Here is a 27,085-nt window from a genome sequence, read left to right on the forward strand (position 1 = left end):
TCCATTCACCCGGGTCTTGAGTAAGATGGAAGGAGCCAGGGCCTGAAGCTGATGCCCCATGAGATGAGACTTCAGGGGTCCTGGGGAGTGGATTTTGTACATGGGAAGTGATATGAACTGTTGACCTGAGGGCAGTCTGTGCAGGTTGCTTCTTCCAAAGATGGGCACAACCATATCTTCTATTCTACATGTTTTCCCACAGGGTGACCTTGATGCTCCTTCCATCAGAAGTGGGTCCACGGGCTTGACCTCCTTCTATGTTATCACTTGCACGTAATCTATAGAATCTGAGGTTGGACCAGAAAAGGCATTGAAGCGTCTACCTTGTTTGATGGGACACTCGTGTTTGAGACCCTGAGATGCCACATACCATGTCCTGAGGCCACCCCAGCGTGAGGAAGCCAAGACATTGAGACCTTCCAGCCCACGAGCCAGACAGATGATGGTGCCACCACCTGCCACCAAGTCACTACCTCACTTCGTAGTCTTCCCAGCTGAGGCCCCAGACATCATGAGGCAGAAAGGCTGTTCCCACTGGCTCCTTTCCAAGCGCCAGGCCACAGAATCCCAAATATCATAAAATGATTGTTATTGTATGCCACTAAATTTGTGGTGGTTCATTACACAGCAACAAGAACAAGGAACCACTGGGTAAAGATTGGCACAGACTTACAAAGCTTCCACAAAATTCGGAACTATTTGAGAGGAGAAGCCTAGGAAGATTAGAATAGAATATTTAAGGCATTGTTAGATGAGCTTCAAATCAAAACGGTTACTGTGGATGCAAGGGTTTGCTTGTGTCCTGTGGGAACGGGTCAAGAGATAGACAGTTAGGACTCCAGGACAGGCACACGGAGGATGAGACACACTGAAGGGGACTGAGGGAAGATAGGATAGTTTGACCCAGGTCTGGGTTACATTTTTTTGTTTAAGTGGAAAATGCTTTTCAAATGAGGTGATCCAACTCAGAGAGGTGAGAGTTGACAAGATTTATTTGGACAACAGTTGCTTTTGGCAGACCCAGAAAACAGTGATTTCACTTTCTCACTGTGCTAAGAAAAAAAAAAAAAAAATCTATGTGGGAAAAACACATGCCTGACCCAAAAAACAATGGCAAAGTAAAAAGAAAAAAGGTCAACAAAAATGCCAGCCTCACATGTGGTAGAGAAGGAAAGGGAACAATTTTAAGCAATCGATTAAACCATTTAATCACTGACAACTGAGCCTTTTTGAGGAAAGAACACAAAAAGGAAGCAAAACCCCAGAAGCACCTCCCAAACTTCAGAACAGAAGATTCAGCGGGATGATATGGCACTCAAGGCCTGAAACATCCCACAGCTGTGGAAAGACAGTATCTGCAAGAGCATGAAGCAGGAGCTGGAGCAATGGGTCGATCTTCAAACCTTCAAAATAGCTTCAGCTCAGAGACCCGCTAAGACTGACACTCCGGCTGAATCACGTGTGGAATGAGGGACAAGCTTCCTCAGGGAGCAGGATTCGCAGGTCTAAGTGGTTCTGAAGCTAGAGGCAGCGGCGATGGTCCCTGAGGTACAGGATGGGAAAAAGCCCACTCACAGGAGACTGAGTGTAAACAGAGCCAGAAACAGGAGGTCAAGATGGAAATGGAATTCAAAATCTTCTTCCCACCCTTCCTTCTTCCTTTTCTTTCTTTCTTTCTTTCTTTCTTTCTTTCTTTCTTCCTTCCTTCCTTCCTCCCTCCCTCTTCCTCCATTCCTCTCTTCCTCTCTCCCCTCTCTCTTTCTCTCTCTTACACACACACACACACACACACACACGCACGCACACACACACACACACAAGGATTAGGAAAAAAAAGTGCCACAAATAAAATATGGAGCCTAGGATGTCATTGCTGCAAATTTCTAAACTCTGTGAGTAGGCAGTAATATTTTAAATGTCACTCTCTGGGAAAGGATGCAGTGTGTGTACCAGATATGGAAATTTTAGTACATAATTAACCTCTTGTTGTGAGGTCTCTATTAGTGGAGTTAAGTACGCAGGTCTGGGTCGTGGCCAGTCTGGCACCATCTCTTCGGCATCGTGGAGACACAGAAAACAGGAGGGCGCCCTCTGTCTGCCGTCCTTTCATCTGACAGCCTTGAGTCTCTGCTATGGTCCTTACGTGGTAATAAGGGCCTGGTTTATCCTAAGTGTTGAGTTCTGAGAACCTGAATCTATCTATATTAAGGGCTCTAGGTTTGGGTTCTGTAGTTCTGTAGTTCCATTATGTAGTTCTGTCAGACTTCTTTGAACTCTTCAAAAAGTGTGGCAGGAAATTAAGAAAATACTCAGAAGCCAAAAATGTAGTAAAAACCAAAATCCAACCAGAAGAGTTGAAGCCAGAATCTGACTTAAAGATATCTTTCTGATAAGAACAAGTGATTTTAATAGCCATATAGACACAGATGGCATAAGAGACAGAACTTACATCCACGCAAATGGGAGAGTTGGATCAGAGATCCCCTCAAAGATCAATCACTTGGTGAAAGGTTGAAGTGAAACAAAACCATCAGACAAACAAAAACTCACCCCTTGCAAAGAAGACAACAAAGAAAGGGCATGTTTCAGACTTGGTTATGGGTGAAGAGGAAAAGTGGAAACCACACCGTGGCCTTCATGTGAGAATGCAGCCTGAGTTTACATTACCTATGTTGATAACAATATCTCAAGCAAAGAATTTTTTATGTTCTCTCAAGTTGGTAATACCCTTAGGCACCCGACAGAAACAAATGCATATTTGTGTGGAAGAATGTGCGTCATCTATTCCTCAAAGAACTCCCTCAGAGAAAGTTCCATTGAACATGAGTGAGTTCACGCTAAAAAATAATGAAACACTTAAAACACAAGAAAGGAAGCCACCTTGAGAGAAGCAGCAAAAATAATAAACAGGAAAATCAGACATGTAAAAGTTGCCAATGTTGAAATATCAGATACAGAATATAAACCAAGTATATTTAATACACAGGAATAAAGGAAGATATGGAAAATGCGAGTAAAGATAAAAGCACTATAAATGAAAAATAGCTAAAATTAAGAACTCAGTAGAAGGTGCCCTTCTCCTCCCAGCCAGAGTGTTATCAGTCAAAGTCTAATGGTGATCCTGGACTCTCACCCCTGCCCAGTGTCAACAGAGACCAGGTGGGAATGTGGATTTCTATTCCCATCTTATAATGACAAACCCCTTCTTCTACCAGCACAGTGTCAGAGGACTGCTCAAACAGAAATTTTATTTATTTTTTTACTGTTTGCTTTTGAGACAGAGAGAAACAGAGCATGAGCTGGGGAGAGGCAGAGAGAGACACACATAGAATCCAAAGCAGGCTCCAGGCTCTGAGCTGTCAGCACAGAGCCCAACACAGGGCTCAAACTCGTCAACCACAAGATCATGACCTGAGCCGAAGTCAGACAGCTCAACCGACTGAGCCACCCAGGCGCCCCACAAACAGAAATTATAAATAAGATCCACAGTCTCCTACTACCCCAATGTTCAGGACTCAACTGAGAATATTTCATTATACCAACACCAGGGAAATTTGTGCTTGAATGAAAAATAATACCAATGCTTGGATAACACAGATGTTAGTATGAGCTGACAAGGATTTTAAAGCAGCCATCATAAAAATACTTCAACAAGCAATTACAAATATACTTGAAATAAATGGGGGGGAAAAAGGAGTCTCAACAAATAAAGAACTAAAAGGAAGTTTTAAAACTGAAAAATACAATAACCAGGGGCGCCTAGGTGGCTCAGTCAGTTAAGCATCCAACTCTTGAATTCAACTCCAGTCATGATCTCATGGCTCAAGCGATTGAGCCCCATGTCAGGATCTGTGCTGACAGCATGGAGCTTGCTTTGGATCCTCTCTCTCCCTCTCTCTCTGCCTCCCCCTGCTCATGCACTCTCTCTCTCTCCCTCTCTCTCTGCCTCCCCCCTGCTCATGCACTCTCTCTCTCTCTCCCTCTCTCTCTCTCTCTCAAAATAAATAAGTAAACATAAAAAAAAAGAAAAAGAAAAATACAATAACCAAAATTAAAAATTCAGTGGATGGGCTTGACAGCAGAGTGGAAAAGACAAAGGAAAAACTCAGCAAACTTGAAGATAGAATAACAGCAATTACCCTACAACAGAGAGAAAGTAGGGGGAAACTGGACAGGAACTTCTGGGTTGGTGAACACATCAAGATGCTGGCAAAATGGTGCACCCCAAGAGGGCATGGAAGTTCTGCACACCTTCCCCCATACCTTGCCCTGGGCATTTCTTCTCTTTGGCTGTTCCTACATTGTATCCTTTATAATGAATGGGTAATAGACCAAAAAAACAAAAGACAAATCTCAATGACTCCTGTCTGTTTGCATCTGGTGAAGAGTTTGGCCACCTACTGGATGAAAATGTGGAATCAAAGTGTGATGACAATGGTGTGAATGCCATGGCTAACAAAAATAATGCAAGTCTCAAACAGCTCAGAAGAGAAGCTGAATGTAAATACTGGCCACACAACAGAGATGGGGGGGGGGGGGCGGGGAAGAAAGACACTTCAAAAAGAGGAGACTGAAAACCACTCAAAAAACTAAAAAGCAAAGAAAATAAATGTTTTCAAAATAAGTCATGGATTAAAATTGTATTCACTCCTAAAAAAAAAAGAGTGAACAAGGTCTCAGGAACTAGAGTAACTATATCAATTATAAATGGGGGATGATAAAGAGAGGTTAGGTTTGTACACTTCACTCAAACTGGTAAAATGCTGACACCAGTACTGACACACTGTGATTAATTAGGTATGTGTAATGTAATGATGAGTATTAGGTATGTGTAATGCAACCACATTAAATATGTGTAATGCAACCACGAACAAAGCTATGCCAAGATGCCCTCAAAAACTCAAAACAATAGGAAAATCAAAATTGAGTTCTAAAAAATGTTTAAGGAAGATAGGAAAAGGAAAACAGAAATGAAAGACAGAAAGAACAAACAGAAAATAAAGATGAAATGGTTAAGCCCTAACCTCTAATAATTGCATTGAACATAAATGGTATAGATATAACAATTACAAGGCATAAAATTGGCAGAATGGCTTTAAAAAAATCCAACTACATCCATGCCATGGAATACTACTCAGCAATACAAAGAAACCAACTACTGATATGCACAACTTGGATGATCTTAAGGGCATTATCCTGAAAGAAAAAGGCCATTTTTAAAGGTCACGTATGTATGATTCTATTTACATAACATTTTTGAAATTATAACATTATGAAAATGGAAAACAGATTAGTGGTTTTGAGGGCATAGAGATAGGGACTCAGAGTAGGAATAAAAAATAAAATAAAATAAAATAAAATAAAATAAAATAAAATAAAATAAAATAAAATAAAATAAAATAAAATAAAATAAAATGCAAGAGGGGTATCTTCATGGTGATGTAATCATTCTGTATCTTGATTTTGACGGTCACACAAATCTACACGTGGCAAAATGGCAAAGAAGCACACACACATGTTGTACCAGTATCAGTTTCAGAAAAAGTGAAGACAAATCTTAAGAATTACCTAGAATCTAAGAATACAACACAGAACAACAAGAAGTGGGAAATATGACAAAGCGTATACAAAATAACGGAGGACAGAGTAAGAAGATCTGATACTACGTAATTAGTGTCGCAGAAGGAGAAAATAGAAGGAACAGGGGAGGGACAAAACAGAAGAGATGGTATCTGAATGTAAAAGAGATTAAAATGCTTAGATTTGGGAAGCACAGTGACTCTCAGGTGGGATAAATAAAAAGAAATTCACGGAGGGAAATATTGTAGCAAAACTGAAGAAAACCAACGATGGAGACCTTTAAAAAGTGGAGCACATGGAAGTCTTGGTGCCAAACTTACCCAACTTGGATGTCCTGAAGGAATGACATCCACCCCAGTGGAAGACAATTCAGGCTGAAACTACTGGAGGAGCCCTGTGTCTACCAGGCAGGACTACACTCGAACAGAGACTGAGCTCAAAGTGAAGAAGATTCGGGGTTTTATGGTTTCATTGTTTTAAAATTTTTTTAATGTTTATTTTTGAGAGAGAGAGAGAGAGAGAGAGCATGAACAGGGGAGCGGCAGCGAGAGAGGGAGACACAGAATCCGAAGCAGCCTCCAGGCTCTGAGCTGTCAGCACAGAGCCTGACACAGGGCTCGAACCCACGAACCATGTGATCATGACCTGAGCCGAAGTCGGACGCTCAACCGACTGAGCCACCCAAGCGCCCCAATTACGGTTGCATTTTGACTTGCCTTTGGTCTGTCCTTTAAATTAATAATCACAAGCTTTGATTTCTCTGAATAGTAACTCAGAAGGTCAAACATACCTAATTTGGAATTTTAATTTTTCTCTCATAATTTGATATTGTGAGGAGAATCATGTTTAAATTGAGGGCATTTTTACATTGTTGACATTGAATTCTTAAAATATCTCGATGCTATAATTTCATGTCACAATGTAATTTCTGAACACCTGTGGAGGCTCAGAGTTGATTTCACTAATATGCTTATTCTTCTAATCCGCTTCAGTCATTGGGGGCGGGTGGGATCAAAATTGCCAAGCCTTCGTCCCAAGAAGAATACCCAAAGAAAACATGGTTGGTATTGGGAGCACACAGCTTAAGAAAGTGGGCCACACAGACCTGTTCATCTAGTCCTTCAAGGAGAGTCATGAGTGAAGAGAACACATAGCAGCTGAGAGTAGGGGGAGACCTCCATTCCTCTTGTCTCATGTTTCCATGAGGGACACTCTCGGGTGGTCTCTGTCTGACCCCCTTCATTCCCTCTCCAACTTTCAGGTAAGAAGTCACTCCTGGAGTGGGAAGTTCTTCTCTCAGTGGTAGGTTTAGTTGAAAGAATGGAAGAAGCCTGGCCCAGCCCCTCTTGGGCTTTACCCTTCCAACTGTTTGCCTTCAGAGAGAATGTACATTCTGTGTGTGTAGGGACCCACCTCTGCTCCCCAAGTTGTTGAGCTCTGCTTGCAAGAGGAAGGGTATGTTTACTACTGAGATGAGCGCTAGGAAGTCTATTACGATACTGAAAGTACCTTCTCCCATCCGGCTTTTGTCAAGAACTGAACTACTCTTCTTATTGCTATCTGACTATCTTTGATTCCTTCATCCTCACCTAGCTCAAGCCTCAAGGTGGAAGTTATTTATTGGCTCTATAATGTCCAATCTCCTCAATTGACTCTAGTCACCAGCTATAGAGCTGGATGTTGGCTCCGTTCTTACTCTGTCCTACAAAATCTCAAGGCAGTTTCTTCAGGTAAAGAATCCTACAGAAAACAAGTGGACCCTCCAGACAGTACCTCCTTCAAACCTGACTTCTCTGCTGCTCCCCCGTAAGGAACAAATCTCTAGTTCTCATTGGTCTGAGTTAGGATCATCTTTTTCCTATTGTCTTTTGGGTTGATACATTTTTAGTGTTGTCACTGCAGATAAAGAGCAAGAGCATAGATAGGCTTCATCAAAAATTACTTCCGGGGCGCCTGGGTGGCTCAGTCAGCTAGGCATCTGACTTCGGCTCAGGTCATGATCCCACGGTTCGTGGGTTCAAGCCCCGCATCGGGCTCTGTGCTGACAGCTCAGAGCCTGGAGCCTGTTTCGGATCCTGTATCTCCCTCTCTCTCTTTGCCCCTGCCCTGCTCATGCTCTCTCTCTCTCTCTCTGTCTCTCAAAAATAAGTATTTTTAAAAATTAAAGAAAATTACTTTCCTCAAAATTCTCTCAAGACACCTTCTCAAAGGTAAACAATAAATATCAGGATGTGGACTTTGGAAAACATTCTAAGAAAAAGGAGTCACTAGATTTATGGCCACTTATAAAAAATGATGGCACGTCCTAGTCATCAGAGACAGTTACACATAATGTTTTCTAAAAACTGTGTTGACTACTGTCTCTGTCAAAAGACCAAGACAAAGGAGAAAAATAACAAATATGTCCTTTACATCCTGTAAGCATCTGGCAAAAGAAAACCAAAAGAGTAAGTTTACTCTCACCCCACCTTCTTGGAAAATTAGGCCTATGAGCAAGGTGAATGGGGATGTCATTACTCACTAGTCAGAACTGTAGGGAAATGTTTAAAAGGCAAATCACCTTATGGCAGGATAGAGGTATGGAAATGCAAAGTCCTGGTTCCAGCATCAACTGTGAGTTAACATTAAAACATTTGGTGCCTCGGCTTCTTCATTTGCAACTTGGAAATATGAACTACACTTGCATTATTTTCATGAATGTGATAGTCTGATGTTAATACCATGACAAAGGTTTAAAATATATAATTTTTTGGAGCACCTGGGTGGCTCAGTCGGTTAAGCATCTGGCTTTGGCTCAGGTCACAAGTTTGTGAGTTCGAGTCCTGCCTTGGGCTCTGTGCTAACAGCTCAGAGCCTGGAGCCCATTTCAGATTCTGTGTCTCCTTCTCTCTCTGCCCCTCCCCAGCTCATGCTTGCTCTCTCTCTCTCTCTCTCAAAAATAAACATATTAAAAATATATTTAAAAATAATATAATTTTTAACAGTTGAAAAATATAACCAATGCCCTTCTACAAAGTGTTATCTTGAACACGGAAAACGAGGAAAGAAACATTTACAAGAACCCTTTGAAAAATCGTGCATCATGAAGGTATTACTTAACAAAAGAAAAGCATATTGATTCTTTAAAGTCGGTGTAATGATACATGAGATGAAGCTCAAAATGGTTAAGTATCTTCTCCATTATCAGACCCAGTACATGAGGGAAGAAGGGCTAGAACACGTGTTTTCCAGTGACTGGTCCATGTTCCCTTTGGTTCATCCTAGTAAGGATGCTACTAACTTGTCATCAGTAAGATACATGTTTTGTGTGGTTTTCCAGGAGTAGCGATGGGTGTGTATTGGTCAAATGCATAACTAACAGCAAACAGTTATGAGTGTTGGTCCAGGATAAGGTGGGCTCTGTGTCATGGCTGTGAAGTAAAGCAAGGGACTTGTCCCCAGAGGGGTGTTACTGATACTTCATTCATTCTTTGCCCTTCAGTCCTTGGACAATCACTATCATCCACTACCACCAAGCACTGTGTCGACAAGTTCACACACACAATATAATTTCATCCTTGCAACATCTTAAAAGATAGACACTACCCACTTTACAGACAGAGAAACTGAGGTTTAGAAAGTTTGAGTATCTTTCTAGAGGTCAGTCAGCTACTGGGATTCAATTTTTAGTGTATTAATTGGCACTGTTTGACATGTTATTTTGTGATTATTGCTGAGCAAATTTTCAGTGTTTTTTTTTGTTTTGTTTTTGTTTTTGTTTTGTTTTTGTTTTGTTTGTTTGTTTTGGTGAAGCAGAGTAGGTCTTTAATTAAGGGCCTAGACTCAACCTTGTAATTTCTTTGTGCCCTACCATGAACTACCTGTATGACCATGGACCTGACTCTACCTCTGTTTTCTTGTCTGTAAAATGTAAATAGCAAATATTCTGTCACAATACATACAATTCTGCAAATCAATGCAATACGTTCTAATTATTTCATAAGACATGCAGCTCTCCAAATGTATACCACACAGTGCTGTGACTATTGTCTGTACACTTCCCGAGTGCCCGACAACCCATGGATGTCAGTAAACACTTGGTTTTCATTAACATTTAACTCAGATATCAGAATAGCCTCTGCATGTTAGAAGAAAATGGCTGAGAACAAGGAACTGGTTTATCCTTTTTTTTTTTTTCCCCTTCAGTTGAATTTGATTTCACAAATGTGTACTAGCACCTATTTTTCAATCTTTTGTTAATCTTTCTTATTCACTCCCTAGAACTGACCCAGAATGCTGTAATTGGGCAAAAAGAGAGAGGAGGGGCTCACCAAGCTGTCATGAACACATGGAAAGAGATGTAAGGGAATATAAGGAGCATCTAGCATGGGAGAGACACTGTAATCTACGATAGGTGTGTGTGTGTGTGTGTGTGTGTGTGTGTGTGTGTGTGTGTACACTTACCACTGAACCCTCACGTGGAAGTTAATTGTTCAAAATCCAACACAGTGCTTGGAAAACAACAGCGTCAGGTATGGACAAGTGGCAAAGTAACAGGTTTGGGAATTAAGCATGATTCTTAAAATGATGTAATAATATTGTAAACTCCCAATCATTCCTGTGAACTAGACACAGAACTCAGGGAAGCTCTGCCCAGAAAACTTTCCCTTTCCAGTTTGAAAAGCTGTGTTCCATGGTGCAGTTTCTGACCTCTTATTCACTCCCCGGTATTTGCTACTGGGAGATAGGAAGCCGATTCCCCCTTGCCTCTCCTAAAATCTCAGTGCCTTGCTTATTTTGCTGGTTTCTGGATCAAATTTGCTCTACAAGGAAAGGAAACCAGATTTGCTTTCAGGGTCTACAGGACTGTCCATGTGAAAGTCTCCCATCAGGTTATGGTATTGAGTCTTAACTAGTACTGAGTCTAAATTAGAAGCTTGTGAGAACAACCAATCAGCAGTGTGTTACAACCTTCCACAACAGTGTGTCTGGTTGATTACTGTGCTGTCACTGCCTCCAGCGATTTGGTTGGAGAAACATAATGCCAGAAAGGTGGCTAAAGGGACAGGGACAGGGAGGGTGGGAGGAGGAGGCTGGGGGATGGGGGGGGGGGGGGAAGAGGAGAGAGACAGAGAGAGAGAGAGAGAGAGAGAGAGAGAGAGAATGAGCACAATTTGGACTCAAATCGAAAACAATTTAAATAAATTCAAAGGAAAGGCATTTTGTAAAAAAAATAAAATAAAAGTAATAAGCAGATATTTCAGATATAAATTGTTCACCTATAAATTATATAAATGGCAAGCCTAATATATCCCAGACAGATCTACACAAAATTGTCTTTGGTTTAAAATAAGGCCAATGTATATAAAGGTATCTGTTCAATATAGGGCGAGTACATAGAGAGTTACAGTAGTTATATTTTAAAGAAAACTCAATTTTTAAAAACAAAACAAAACATAAAAGACAATGTGAAAGTCAAGGAAAGTCAAGGAAACAAGGAGTAGGAAAAACTGTAAGCACAGCAGATTTAGTCCTTAAGTCTAGAGAAAGAAAGCTGGTGTCACATATTTCTTGGGATCTGAATCTACGTGTTGTTTTAACCTCTTGCTCTTTCCCCAAACACACACGTAACCATCTACATTTCAGACTTTCCCCCTTGTTTGTTTTTTCTTCCATGCTTGTGATTTTTACTTTTTTCATTTTTTCCTTTTACTTTAGCCAAAAATACCTACTCCCCTATCACTTTTCATGTCAGGGATGGACTCATGCCAGCGAGGGATTGACCCAGGGTTTCCGGGGTCCTTCAGTTGAATCTTCTACATTCTTTTCTCCCAGTGTTTTTTGTTTTGTTTTGTTTTGTTTTATTGTTTAATTTCTGGCTCCATCTGTCTGATTTTCCAACCTTTCTTACTCCTTGAAACTCACGGATGTTTTAAAGTCTTAACAGTTTAGACAGTCTATTCTATTAATATTTAGAGTTAGTGATCTTATATTTTACTTTCCTATGACCTCAGACAGCAGATGTAACTGATACAATTCCCACATCAGACGGATCCAGCAGAACCAGTTAAAGATCCACAGAACCAAAAGAGACTGAAGACTTGCTAAGTAAAAACTTTCTGGCCACAGATCCCACAGAAGCAGTGATAGATTATCTTGACTCTGATCACTAACCCAGGAGGGACCACAGCACTGCAAGCTAGGGTTCTAGGCATACAGAAATTCTTTATCCTAAATGGACGTCAAATCTTCTGAAGTCAAGAGTCATTGTTCTCTCATATTGTATACCTCCTGGTATCAATTAATGTGTATGGATTAATCAATTTCTCCTTGAAATGGAAGACAATTAAAATGGGGTAATGTCAGTTTCTGAGATTCATCCAAATGTTTACTTTAAACTTTTTTAGGTAATGGGAAAGATACCAAAATGTATGTTTTACTAAAAGTGCTAAGTACATAACTCAATGAATGCAAAACAAAGTAGCTATCTTAAAATTACTTGGAGGGTTTACACATTTTAAAATTTCTACCAGAAGAATGAAATACCAAAAGCTATCAAAAGAAAGTGAACACAGAATGTGGATCTTAAATCATTAGCTCTATGTGTATACCTATCACTGTACTTAGTTATATAAAGTAGAATACTGTATAGCATCCAACGCTTCAAAAGAAGATAGATATTCTGGAATTTAGGCAATAGAAACTGATATGATCAGGGTGAAATATTTGTCTTAAGCCTCTTTTTGTTGTCTTAGCATGGACATAAACATTAGAAAGCAGCACTTCCCAAACAAGAGCTAATCTAAGACCTATATGACAATAATTCAATTTATAAAAATAAAATTATACTTGTCTATCAATTCTCACATTGGTCAGAGTTAAACCTTTTGCCTAAAATTTTTTTATTGTATGTATATTTTTGCCTAAAATATACCATATGTCTGAAACACAATGGTAAGTTTAGTGATGATGACACTTCCAAAGCTGAAACTAACCATTTGTTTGAAATCCACTTCCTTGCCTTAAAATTATACTTAGCAATAAGAAATATATTTTTCTTACATCAGATATGTGAATTTTATAATCTGGAGTCTCAAGTAATAATTTCTACATGATGACTGATGTAAACAAGGCTTAGGGTCTCAAATTAACTAATTGTCTTTTTAAAAGGATAAGGTTTTAACTAATTCATTAAATTGAATAAAGATATAGGTTCTATTTTCTTCTTTGTTCCCTTTTATCCTTAATACATACTATAGGTGCTCTCATAACATACATTCTACTAATCGGGAAATTTAGACAGAGATAGCATAAAAGACTGGACCTAGTGGACATAATTTACACTGGGAGCAAAGGCAGAAGGAATAAAATGAAAAATCCAAACCCAGAGAAAACTGATCAGCATCAAATAAGGAAAATCTTAAAATTTCTTCAAATCCAGATGAGCAATTAGAATTCAATAATACTGGATTATTACATAATTCAAAAGCTTACATTGTGATTTTTTTCTAAGTTTATTTATCTTGAGTGAGAGAGAGTGGAAGAAGGGCAGAGAGAAAGAGAGAGAGGGAGAGAGAGAGAGAGAGAGAGAGAGAGAGAGAGAGAGAGATTGATTCCCAAGCAGGTTCCACACTGTCTGCACGGAGCCCAACACAGGGCTTGATCTCACAAACCATGACCTGAGCCAAAACTGAGAGTTTAACCAACTGAGCCGCCCAGGCGCCCCATGCATTGTGATTTTTTTAAAAAACAAGTTACTCTTTACCAAGTGCCTGTTAAGTGCTAAACACTCAGGATCACTTGGTGCTTCCTACTTTCATATTACCTGTGGGCAGACAGGCTAGCTGAGCTAACTCGAATGCTGCCCTGTGGTAAAGCCATGATTTGAATCTGGTCTGTTCATGCTATGGGACTCTTTTAAAAAGCACTGGAAATTTCTCTCTTCTGCAAGAAGCTCTTTATATATATGTTTAATTCCTACTGTAGGAATAAAGAAACATTTTCATCTAATGATTTATCATTTGGATTCATTGCTTTAGAGTCAACTGCTCTCTCCCAAGATTTAACTCCATTTTTTGACAGATGGCCCAATGAGTGGTACCCACTCTTAAGCCCTTCCAAAAGTTTCATGTGTAAATAGTTTTTCTTTTTGTCAAATAGAATGGATGCATACAATAAGTCCAAATATTTCCATCTTAAAAAGAACTAAGTTCACTAGATCATCTCCTTTATTTTTTCTCTCCCCATTTTCTGTAAATTCTTCCAGTATATAGTCCTATGAATTTGTCAGCCAAGACACTTGTTTGACGCTTTGCTTGATATCAGCTGGTTAGAGGGCCCAGTATTTTCTTAAACATATTTTATGGGGACTCTAAAATATTATTTTTAAATTCAAACACAGCCGTGTCGCATCTGGCCACTTATTAAAGGAGACTGTTTTCAATGCCACATCCACTTTCTTTCAAATTGCTCCCTTCATGGCCCTGCTCAGTACCTTTACTCCCTGTCTACCTCTCTGAACACTTTTCATTCCTGGTGACTAAAAATTAAAGCCCCCAAGATGAAAGCGGCTTGTGGCCACCCAGCTCACCAGCAAATTTGGCCTGGAAGCAACTCCTTTGAGAAAGATCTTTTGTGAAGTCATGGACACGAGGCCGACCAAACGAGCTGGGCCTGTCTCAAAAGCACCGTCAGAGGCCCCCGCAGACGGCACCAGCCACGAGGCCGACCACATCTGCTATAACATCTAAGGAGCTATTTACCTGTTTCAGTGTCTCCCTGGGGCCTGTGTGCCGTGCAGTAACAGCAGTCCAAGGTGACATAGTTAAGGACACTGAAGAAGAGGCCAATAACTCCAGCACTGAGAACCAGCAGTGGCTCCTCTGTCTTCTGGGGATCGATATACCTTTTGACAGCTTCCACCAGGATGCTGAACATCAGAGCCACGGCAAAAATGGAGTTGCCAAACGCTCCCACCACATCTGCCCGGAGAAAGCCGAAAGTGCTCTTCCTGTGCCGTTTTATCCTGCTGGCCCTCACGCCAAGCCAGGCGATGATCATGGAAACAAAGTGGGAGAGGACGGCGAAGGCATCGGAGGCCAGGGAGAGGGAGTTGCCTATGTTGGCGATCACCAGCTCCATCACGAACAGGAGGACGCTCACCGCGCACAGGAGGACTAACCGGAAGCTTCTTCCCGAGTATCGCCCCATGGCACCCCGCTCTCGGGCAGCTCCTCACCCCTCTCTTGGGAAGGGTAACTCTCCCCTTCAGCCTTGCAGCACTTGTCATATTTGGAAATCACCTTTTATAGGCTGCTATAAAGCCATAAAACAGTTTAAAGGGCAATTAAGCAAGAGATGTCACGTGAGCTGGGACTTACGGAAAGTGAAGGCACGGGCGTCCGATGCAGACTTGAGGGGCTTCTTTCATTCATTGTGTGTTTATGCACAAAAGCCAGGAGCCTCCGGATCTTTGAATCGGGCAGAAGTTCATCTGTGGCTTTGGCCTTTCCAGCCTCGGTGTGTGCAATAGCTACTGTGGTGGGTCAAGCCTTTTGTCATAAACAATCAGGTCTTGTCTGCCTGGTGGGTAAAAAATATGAATTCTGTTAACCACATGGAACAAGGAACATTCTAGGGGTCTCTAATCCACAGATCAGAGCTACAAGAAGTCAAAGCCAAAGAGGCTAGGGTGATTTTTCTACTGTCGTGTCCACTAATCCGGAATAACAGGCACCCTACTTCCAAGCATTCTCCACAAATAAGACAAGAAAAACATTCCTCATGTTCAGAAAAGATAAAACACCGTTAAGCCGAAGGAGCTAAAGCCATGATCCCAGTTAGCTTCAGGAAGAAAGCTAAATTAGAATAACTCAATTTAGCTGATGCAAGCAAATTTTTTTGTTTTTAATCTTATCAATGTGTCACTTATAAATCATAACGATTTTCCAGGTCCCGAATATCTAAAACAGTAGCGGCCTCTATTGTTTTGAGTAGACTCTCTACAGTCAATCCTATAGAGGAACGCAGATTAAAATTACTATACCCAATCTTTTCTGAATTAAAAAAGTCTGACTGCGATGGTTAATTTTATGTGTCCGTTTGACTGGGCCACCAGGTGCTCAGACATTTGGTCAAACATCATTCCGGCATGAGATTGGTATTCCAATTGGTAGACTGAGTGCCACAGATCGCCCTTCTCTGATGTAGAAGAGCCTCGTGCATTCACTGGAAGGAATCAACAGAACTTCCCCCCTACAAGTAAGAGAGAATTGGTCCTGCGACTGCCTTCAAGTGGGAACACTTGGCTTTCTCCTGCCTTCAGGCTTAAACCCCTACATCAGCTCATCCTCAGTCTCGAGCCTGTGGTCTTTCACTGGACCTGCTCCAGTGAGTCCCCTGGTCCTTGGGCTTGCCGACTCACCTTGCAGATCTTGGGACTTCTCAGCCTCCGCCATCGCATGAGCCAATTCCTTTTAATGCATCTTTCTATTTATATACACACCATATTGGTTTTTTTTTTTTCATCTGGAAAACACTGACAACTTAGATGCAGCCCTAGTAATTTCCTCAGCATCTCAGAAATAATCTCCTGGTCAGCTGATACTCTAACATTGGGACTTTGAATGAGATTATGAAAATTACTGCACTAAGACTACCTCACTCGTCCATTCACGCAACAGATACTAAGTTCCTACATGTCACACATGGTTCTAGACTCTGGGGAGACGGCAGTGAATAAAACAGAGGAAAGTCTCTGCCCTCATGAAGCTTACATTCTAGTGGGGGAGGGAGATTAACAAATTAATCATAAAATCTACTGAATGTCAGATGGTAATAAGGATAATGGAGACAAATGAAGCAGAGAAGAGGGATACAGTGTTGATATAGGGGTGGGGGTGTTATTTTAAATAAAGTGGTCAGGGAAGAATTGACTGAGATGTTCTTGAGTAAGATCTGAACGGGGGACGTGGGTGGGCTGTAAAAAAAAAAAAAAAAGAAATAAAGGAAGGAAGAGACTGAGCCATGAAGATGCCTGAAAGCAGTCCTTTCTTAGGCAGAGGAAGCAGAGAGCATGGGAAGTTCAAGGAGCAGGGAAGGAGCTCAGTGTGGTTGGAGAGGAGTGACTGAGGGAGACAAACGGGATGTGGGGTCTGAGAAGCAATGGTGGGGGGCAGGGGGAGGATCATGTAGTATCCTGAGATGGGAGAGCTGAACAATGACAAGACCGAATTCACGTTTTAAAAGAATCTTTGGATCCTGGGTTGAGATGACATGAAAGCCGAGGAACCTGTTAGGAGACTGTGGCAATAATCTAAACAAAAGGCCGGTGACTTGGACCACGTGGGAAGTGGGAAGACCCAGGCAGAACCGGTAATCCATGGGCTTGGGTACCAAATGAAAGCACAAGGCCCTTTGTTGAAAAATTACTAGGAAATTTTAAACGGTGTGGTCACTATGAGAAATAGTATGCCAGTTCCTCAAAAAATGAAAAATAGAATTGCTGTTTGATCCAGTAAGTCTACTTCCTGGTTATAAAACCGAAGGAATTGAAAGCAGCGTCTGTGCATCATAACAGCACCACTCCCAGCAGCCAAGAGATGGAAGCAGGCTACGTGTCCATTGACAGATGAAAGGATAAAATGTGGTGTGGGTGTGTGTGTGTGCACATATGTATACATACAATGGAATATTATTCCACCTTAAAAATGAAGGGAATTCTAACACGTTACTATATAGATGGGCCTTGCGGACACCAAGCTACGTGAAATAAGTCAGGCACAAAAAGACAAATATTGAAGGATTCCACTTTTATGAGCTATCGAAGGCAGTCAAATTCATAGAAACAAAAAGTTAGAATGGTGGTTGCAGGGGCTGGGGGGAGGGGGACATGAGGGAGTTGTTTAATGAATATAGCTTCAATTCTGTGAGATGGAAAAGTTCTGCTAATTGGCTACCCCAAAATGCAAATATACTTAACACTGAAGCATACACTTAAAAATGGTTAGGATGGGGGCGCCTGGGTGGTTCAAGTCTATTAAGGATCCGACTCTCGATTTCGGCTCAGGTCTCGATCTCAGGGTCGTTAGAGCCAATAGCATTTGCTGGGCAATTGGATGAGAGGTATGAAAGAGAACAGTCAAGGTGACATTAGGGCTGTGGCCTGAAGTTGCAAGTGAGATGGAAGTAGGACAAAGGTGACAGCTATAGGATTGGGGGTGCAGGGGAGCAAGGAGCAGAAATGACATTGTTTGGTGTATCTATTAGACAGCCAGGCTGAAAGGCTGGGAATATATGAACTTGAATGCTGACAATATACTGCAGGAGGTCAACCAGGGAAATGAGAGAAAATTGTAAAGAGAAGACAATGCTAAGAGATGAGAGAGAAGGACCAGAGAGGCGGAAGGGAAAATGGGAGGTATAGTATTCTCAAGGCCAAGGAAGAATGTGTTTCAAAGAAGAGGAGGAATCAGCCGGGCCAAACGCTGAGAGTAAACGGGAGGAGGACTGGAAGTGATGGCTCGTATTTCACATTACAGACGCCACTGGTGGCCTGAACAAGAGGGCAAATGAAGTGGGTTCAGAACAGACAAGGGAAACAGGAGCTGGCAAGTACAGATAGCTTTATTTTAAGGCTAAAGGGATAAGGGAATCGACAAGTTGGGGAAGATGACAGCATGTACCCACACAAGAGGGTAGATGCAGTGGCGGGAGATCCTGGTGGGTCCATTTTTTTTTTTTTTTATTAAAAAAAAATTTTTAATATTTATTTTTGAGAGACAGAGCATGAGTGGGGGAGGAACAGAGAGAGAGGGAGACACAGAATCCAAAGCAGGCTCTAGGCTCTGAGCTGTCAGCACAGAGCCCAATGCGGGGCTCGAACCCACAAACTGTGAGATCATGACCTGAGCCAAAGTCTAACACTTATCCAACTGAGCCCCCCAGGCGCCCCTGGTGGGTCTATTCTTATTGTCTCTATCTTCTTGATGAAATCGAAATCGAGATGACCAACTCGAAGTCAGAAAGGGGTAATCTGGAAAAATTGAGGGGAAAAATAAAGGAAGGAAGGAAGGAAGGAAGGAAGGAAGGAAGGAAGGAAGGAAGGAAGGAAGGAAGGAAATAATTGTCCAGGAGAGTGAGAGAATGAATAAATGAGGGAAATACAGTATAATGACATTTTTACCACATAATTCTGTTGTTAGCACCGTCACCAGCCTGTATATCCCCCAAGCTCCTCGCTCATTCAACACAATCTTCCCAGTCACAAAGTTTGCTTTCGGGAACATAACTAAAATATATTGTGAGATATCCCCATTACATGAGACTCCTTTAAAACAGTTTTGTATCATTTCAGCACTACGGATGTTTCAAACTCTTGAATCCTCCAGTAAAGTGAAACGGAGGCACCGTTTTCACATCACCTGCTGAGCCAGGGGAATGTGTTTGTCTCTGTGATTTCAAGCCTGAGGTGTGGCAGGATCGGGTGGACCTCACTCTCCAGCTATTATCATCTTGAGTACAGGGGTTGTTGTCAGCACGCTGCTGCGGGCAGGGATGATCCCGCCATGTCTCCGTGAGGGTCACCGAGGCAATGGCCCCCTCTTCACAGTGCTCAGCCCCAGTTCCCTGCTCCACCTCCCTGTCCACTCCATTGCCTGCTTTTGCAGCCGAACTAGATAACTTCAAGGAGATAGAGCCAAGAAGAGGAAAACTCACGTTTGGCTCTACTCGCTGCTGTCTGCTTAGGCACTTTGCACAAAGCAGGCGCTCAAATTTATTAAATAAATGGCTGGAGTTTTCTAGACGCGGCGAAAGTAACAAGCAAAAGGCCGAAGATTTGGTAGCGGTAGCCGCCTCCCCAAACTTCTGATGCTCCTGACAACCCCTGAAAACCACAGCTTTATGACAGATGACTAATATTTATAACTACAATCAGATACCAAGTAGGGGGACAGGCACAGACTCTCCAGTCAAAATGCCTTCTCTCTGCTTGTTGCTGATCTCAAGCCTCAAAGCCTCCCCAGCAGCAGGCCAGAGAAGTTGCTGTTACTAATTTTCATGAAGGTGTCAAATGATTTACTGGCATTAGGAACTATTTTGAACAGCCATGGATGAACCTAGAAATTGCTATCCTATAATATACACTAGCAGGTCCTAGTGAGCACAGCCAGCAATAATATACCTTGACCTATTTGTTTTCTTCTTGTTGGAACAAACACAAGGCACACGATCACTTTTGTGACTGTTGGTCATGTATCTAATTAATGGCTGTCATCTGCAAGTAAAATACTGATCATTTCTTAAAGGATATCACTTGGATTCAGGTTTAGCACCCTCTTGAAAAGCACCACCACTCTTCAGATGTTTGAAAAAGTTTTGGTATTTTAGTTGAACCTCAGTTTGAGAAAGAAAGCAATTTATCACAAGCAGATTTTGGAGGAAGGATTCCTTCCTCAACATAATTATTTGGAGGTTCCTTTAAATAGTGAATACCTTTAAAGCAGCAAACTTCAAGCTTTTCTGTGATTAGTTCTACTCATCTGAAGCTTCAAAAAATAGCCTGGGGTTTGTCTTTGCTCCGATGATTGCCACTTCCTCCAAAATGGCCTTGGGCTATGGGACAAAATGTGGTTATTAGTTTCTGATCTACTTTTCAGGCTTTTGTCATGGATCCACTAAAAAAAACCTTGTGTTTTAAAGCATTTATGTTTGCAGGACAAAAAAATCAGAGGCTAAAGTAATTATTGTTAATTAAAGCTACAAATTAGGAGCAACTTCCAGTTGACTCTGTAAGGTCATTAACTAACATTAGCTATTATTTTTTAGTGTGTGTTAGGCATTGTTCTAAGTACTTTATAAGGTAGAGTAACTCTGGTGAAGCTATTAGACGTCTCTCCATTTTATAAATGAATAGGTGGTTTACACAGCTACTAAAGGTAGAAAAACAAGATAAAGCATTCTGTATTGCCATAGCTTAATAAGAAATTGATTCTGACAGAAATGTGGCTTATGTATTTATCTCATTCATCTATATGAATACATACTCAAAACATCAGTCTTGAAGATATGCTATATTTAATCTGCTTTGATAATTTCCTACCAACTTAATAACAGTTTTGCTGTGTTCTCACACATAGCATATACCAAAACCATGAGGTTTTGCATATGCTGTTCCCTCTGCCTGGAATGTCCTTCCTTTTCTATGTATTAAAATTCTACTTATCCTTGGCACAAGAACAGACACTCAGATCAATGGAACAGAATAGAGAACCCAGAAATGGAGTCACAAACGTATGGCCAACTAATCTTTGACAAAGCAGGAAAGAATATCCAATAAAACAAAGACAGTCTCTTCAGCAAGTGGTGCCGGGAAAACTGGAGAGCGACATGCGGAAAAATGAAACCGGATCACTTTCTTACATCATACACAAAAATACACTCAAAATGGATTTAAGACCTGAATGTAAGACAGGAAGCCATCAAGATACTCGAGGAGAAAGCAGGCAAAAACCTCTTTGATCATGGCCACAGCAACTTCTAACTCAACGTGTCTCCGGAGGCAAGAGAAACAAAAGCAAAAATGAACTATGGGGACCTCATCAAAATAAAAAGCTTCTGCACAGCGAAGGAAAAAATCAACAAACTAAAAGGCAACCGACAGAATGGGAGAAGATGTTTGCAAATGACATATTAAAAATAGAACCTACGACCCTACAATTGCACTACTAGGTATTTATCCAAGGGATACAGGTGTGCTGTTTCGAAGGGGCACAAGCACCCCAATGTTTATAGCAGCACTATCAACAATAGCCAAAGTATGGAAAGAGCCCAAATGTCCATCGATGGATGAATGGATAAAGATGTGGTGTGTATATATACAATGGAGTATTACTCGGCAATCAAAAAGAATGAAATCTTGCCATTTGCAACTACATGGATGGAACTAGAGGGTATTATGTTAAGCGAAATTAGTCAGAGAAAGACAAGTATCATAGGACTTCACTCATATGAGGACTTCAAGATACAAAACAGATGGATGTAAGGGAAGGGAAGCAAAAATAATACAAAAACAGGGAGGGGGACAAAAACGTAAGAGACTCTTAAATGGAGAACAAACAGAGGGTTAATGGAGGGGTTGAGGGAGGGGGGATGGGCTAAATGGGTAAGGGGCACTAAGGCATCTACTCCTGAAATCATTGTTGCACTATATGCTAACTTGGATGTGAATTTAAAAAATAAAATTAGAATTAAAAAAAACCCATTATAAATGGTATGCCTAGTAATCTTAGACATGTAAATATGCAATACTCAAATAGTAATTTATCTGGGTTTTAGAATTACCAATTGACTTTTATGGTCTTATTTTAATTTATATTTTCTTTCTTAGCAATGAGTATGTATGACTTTTCAATAAGCAAAATTATTTCTTTGAAAAAATAAAACAAATTCACCCAGAAAAAAAATAATAAAATTCTACTTATCCTTCAAAACATGATTCAAAATTCAAGTCCTTTTGAAGCTTATTCCTTATATTGGTGTATTTATTACTACAACGTGGGAAAGTGTTTTGGAATGGAGCCCCAGAGAGATTTACCTAGTTGACTAGAAATGAGTAAAAGGCATTCCAGGCAAAGGGACAGAGACAGAGATGGGAAATGGCGCATTGTTCACAAGAAACCCCAAATGGTTAGGTTGCAAAGGACTTTGCTGGATTGGTTGAAGAGGAGAGACTGGTCAGATAGGCTGAACCAGACTTGGCTATAGCATTAATATTTTATTCTGTTACTGATGGTGAGCCCTGAAAAGCCTTTTAAGGGGAAGAGAGACATCTTGGTACGTTGTACGTTAAGGAAGAAAACAACTGTGGCAATGTGGGGCCCGCCTGAGACAAAACTCCGGAGGCCAGTGTAAGTAACTGACGTCAGAGGTTAACAGACATGAGGCAGTAGAGGCATCTGCGAAAGGGGAGACCCAGGAGACACGAGTGGGAATGGCGGGATGTTGTGCTGGCCAAATGAACACAGCAGACGGTGTGTTGGAGAGGCTAAGATGACTCCGGTTCTGGTTTAGGTTACCAGGTACACTTTGGAAATGTGAAGCCCTTTAGCAGGAAATACTGTAGGAAGAGCAGGTCTGGGAGTGGACGGTGAAACGAGGGTTTTGGGACAAATAGCCTGAAAATATGATGGGAACATTCGAGAGGCCTGAGGATGCAGTTGGAATAAGGTCTAGAGCTCAGACCTAGAGAACGAATGTTGGCTGCAGTCATCCTGTTCGTGTTCTCTGAAACCATGGGATTAGAGGAGGTAGACTAGGCAGCACCAGAAAAGGGCCAGGTACAGAAGTTTGGCCTAGGAATTGCCTAGGGAAGAACGAAGAAGAAGAATCAGAGTGGGAGGGCAAGTCATAGGAGTAATTTTAGTAAAAAAAAGAAATGTTTTATAGCAGCAGAAACGCAGCAGAGTGATATGGGAAGACAAGAGACTGAGACGTTAGCTTGGGTCAGAAGTGGCATTAGGGGTCGCAGGGAAAATGGCGGTGGGGCGGAGGCAGGGCGGGCGCAGACAGGTGCAAAACAAACAGCGGAAGTGAGGGGGTTATGCCTCCTTCAGAAACCATGGCCTGTTGGTGAAGACCCCACAGAAACCAGCAGTAACGAGAGGGAGGAAGAAGCTCACGGGAAAGGTATGGGGTTTCTTTGTTTTTCGGTCCATTTGTGGTTTTGTTTTGTCTTCTAAACAGAAAGATTTAGGACAATTTTAGATTCAGGAGAAGGAGTGTAGGAAGAGAAGGACTTCAACATACAAGAAACGAGAGGACTGCTCGTTCGAGGTCTGAAACATGAGGGAGACTGGGTTCCCAATTTTCTTCATCTCTTTGTAAGGACGTCCTATGGTACATAAATCATGTATTTCAGAAATAAATGAATACATAAAACAGTATTAATTCATGATATTTATTACTGGGGTTGTTTACAGAAAAGCCTTTTTCCCACTGTTAATTTAGGCCTAAGAAGAAGGGGTCTGTGTCTCATGTGACCTCCTATTAGAACTTTTATTTTAAAAAATCATAAAACTGTCTATATCTGGGAAGATATTAATATCAATTTTTTTAAAAAGTGGGGAGGGTTGGAGATAGGAGTTTTGCTTTATCCCTTAGTAACTACGACCAAACAAGGTATAGAACTTGGCAGGGTTCTTGCCACAGACGCATCTGGCTCCCGGCTGCAGCTCACAGAGCGGTGTGAAGGGGATGCAAAGGCTTTTAGCTCCCATGGATGGAGCCCCAGGTTCAAGATCTTGATCTCTGAAATTAAAAACAAATTAAGAATTCCACTCATTTATGCTCTAAATTCCCATTCTTTTTCACTGCAATGCTCACAAGGTCTGTTAACTACATTTACCTAGCAGTGGTCTTTTTGATCCAGTCTTCACAGTCAATTTCCCCACAGAATGGAATCTGAGCAATCTAATAGAAAAGAAAAAATATTCTGGGTTTAGAATTCCCTTCCGTAAAAGGAATACCTGAGTTGAAGCAAAAAGGACACATCTCCCATGGTCGCTGTTTCAGGCCACGGTACCTTTCCAAACCTGCAAGAAACTCTGCTCAGAGGTGTAAGGGATGGGAAAATGTTTTTGTCCCTCTATCCAAAACCCATACACCGTAAAGCAACACGACAAAACATCTTTGCCATACACGTCAGTGTCCAAATAAACTGGCTACAACACAGTGCCTGAAGAGAGGAAAGGAAGGATCGGTAGATCTGAGCCCAGCCTCTCACTGTACTGCTCTCATTTCACATCCGGACACTACCCGCTCTGCCTAGGTGACCAGCCGCAAGTAGGACAGAGGAGAGATAACGAATAGTAAACTGATTTTTAAACTGCCGTTAACGGTAACAATGAACAATCAGGTAAACCTCGCTTTATGCCATACTGCGATAGGCAAGTGAATCACTTTTAAAGTCCAAGGGTACTCAAAGTCAAAAATAATTTGTATCAGAAAAAAATAACTTCTCAAATTTTCTTTTCTAGATCATACAGAATAACGGGCAGAATCAAGAGAGCTGGGATTTTACCCTAATTTTGAAATTCATTGCATATTTGAAACTCTCTAGCTCTGAATCTTCTTTTGTAAAATGCGTGTTGGACTAGACAAGAATTAAGAGTTCTCTCAGCTGTAAACCCTAAACTTTTCATAGCATGTCTACTTCAAAGTGAGGTTTGTATGCAAGAACAATTATGTAACAATCCTACAGAAAGTTCCTGGAGATCAAGATTAGCAGCGGGGAGATCAAAGATGGGGACAATCCCCAGACATTAGTTTAAAAACAGAAAGTTATCCAGCTCCCTCATCAACTTTTTTTTTAATGTTTATTTTTGAGACAGAGACAGAGACAGAGACAGAGACAGAGGGAGTGTGTGTGTGTGTGACCAGGGGAGGGGCAGAGAGAGAGTAGGGGACAGAGGATCTGAAGAGGGCTCTGCAATAACAGCAATGAGCCCAAGCTCAATGCAGGGCTTGAACTCACGAACCGCGAGATTATGACCTGAGCCAAAGTCGGACACTCAACCAACTGAGCCACCGAGGCGCACCCCCTCATCAATTTCTGATCAACTACTTTGAGCCACAAATTCCATACTCAAATCATGACCCTCTTGCAAACCCCTTATAAGGCACTGGGAATTTAGTTAAACATACTTTAAAAGGTTTCTCTAAGAAGTAAAGTGAAAGTAACAGTAGGAAATTATAAAAAGAACAAGTAATTCATCAGGTGAACATTCTGCAGGATAAGGAATAGTTAGTTATCTGTCTCTTATTCAACAAAATGTGTTAGCCTAATTCCCAAAATTGATCAACTGTTATTTTGATAATCTGCCTTAAGACAATAAAGAAGTGATAACTTGCTAGGAAAATCCCGGCAGGGTAGTGGGGGGGTGGGAGGGAATGAGTGGGTGAAGAGAAGGTGTAAGGAATGGTATTAGTAAGAATTTTGAAACATTTTAATAAAAATTGTTTATGCGATGAAAGTGGAAGCAAAATAAACTTAGATATATAAGGGCTGAAATAACCCAAAGTTACCCCCCTGTATTGAAATTTGGTAAATCATTAGCATTTGTACAAACAGAAAGCATGAAAAGAATGTACATTCATAAAAGTATTGTTTAAAATTCATTACAAAAAACAGAATGGGAGGAAAACTTGGAACCACTGTCACTGTGCAATGATAAAAATATTAAGACTTAATTACAAAGAGGGTCTTTGGATTATAAATTTAAATTTGGTCTCTTAGAAAATTTTGCTTTTATTTTTAACCCACAACACAACTATATTTTCATTACTTTAACAAATTCTACAGTAAGTGGTCTTATTTTCTTTTTCCCTAAGAAAAAATTACTGAGCCTTGAGAAGGGATTTCTAAAATAATTTTTAAAATTTAAAAATGCCATAGTATGGAAAAATTCAACTGAAGTTATTTAAACTCATAAATGGTAATTTTGTAAAAATGCATGTTTTAATTCTTTGTAGCTTCAAAGTAAAGTGTAGGTGGTAAGACGTGAAATTTCTATTTATGCATATAATTCATTAATATGAAAGGAAAATATATATTTTTAGCCTATTTATTCAACCACAGAAAAGTTTTTAACTTTTATTTTTTATTATTTCTATATGCTTTAAAAAGATACAATTTTCCACAATGTATATCTTGAATTCTGAAGCAGAAAATGTTAATGACGAGAAATAGCAATACTCAAAAATCATAGTGATCAACAGATTAGTAACATACATCAAGACTAAAAAAATTATACATAAATAACATTTGTTTTTCATTTAATTATACTTTTGAAAAAATTTACTGAAGTTCTATAAATCAGATCTAATTTTTTTTTTCATTTATACCAACAAAGAGTAGAAAATCAAACTTTCACCTACATGCAAGTTCCAAAGATCCCTTTCTCCTTCTCCCCACCTAGTAAATACAGTTTTATTTACAAGAGCCTCAAAGGTTGCTTGACGGTCAGTCAACACACAGAAGGTGACCAACATGAGGGGAGGTGGGGGACAGAACTGGCTACTGATACAAGAAACAAAATCTAATCTCTACGTGCTCTTTGGACATACAACTAACATCCCACTTTGTGCTTTAGAATAGATGTTGAAATCTCTAATCTGATATTAGAATAAAAGATATGACTCTACTGATATCTGCTGAGATTCCTTTCTTTGAAAGCAATGGATTAACTGATAAGTTACTCTATTGATTTATTAACTCTTACATAATGTCTTTACCAGACTGGACTGCAAAAGTGACTACTATATTTCCATAATAAATGAAACATTATTATTTTTTTTTTAAGTTTATTTTAAGAGAAACAGAGAGAGAAAGCAAGCAGGAGAGGGACAGAGAGAATCCCAAGCAGGTCCTGTACTCTCAGAGCAGAGCCCGACGCTGGGCTCAATCTCACAAACTGTAAGACCATGACCTGAGCTGAAACCAAGAGTCAGATGCTTAACCAACTGAGCC

General features: G+C 40.6%; 2 protein-coding genes across 3 annotated transcripts in view; both read right to left on the reverse strand.

The window, feature by feature from the left end:
* SLC30A10 (solute carrier family 30 member 10) overlaps positions 1–14,778 on the reverse strand; it is a 34,459-nt gene extending 19,681 nt beyond the window's left edge. The window contains exon 1 of the mRNA XM_042926217.1: positions 14,322–14,778. Coding sequence (XP_042782151.1) covers positions 14,322–14,769 — 448 coding nt within the window. The 5' untranslated portion in view covers positions 14,770–14,778. The remainder of the gene's footprint in view (positions 1–14,321) is intronic.
* Positions 14,779–23,501: 8,723 nt separating this feature from the next.
* Positions 23,502–27,085, reverse strand: part of EPRS1 (glutamyl-prolyl-tRNA synthetase 1) — a 71,583-nt gene continuing 67,999 nt past the window's right edge. For both annotated transcript variants that reach the window (XM_042925000.1, XM_042925001.1), the window contains 2 exons: positions 23,963–24,027; positions 23,502–23,865 (listed from right to left, as the gene is read on the reverse strand). In XM_042925000.1, the coding sequence (XP_042780934.1) occupies positions 23,715–23,865; positions 23,963–24,027 (216 nt within the window). In that variant the 3' untranslated portion in view covers positions 23,502–23,714. The remainder of the gene's footprint in view (positions 23,866–23,962; positions 24,028–27,085) is intronic.

This window comes from Panthera leo, chromosome F3 (assembly GCF_018350215.1).
Source record: "Panthera leo isolate Ple1 chromosome F3, P.leo_Ple1_pat1.1, whole genome shotgun sequence".
Classification (NCBI taxonomy): Eukaryota; Metazoa; Chordata; class Mammalia; order Carnivora; family Felidae; genus Panthera; species Panthera leo.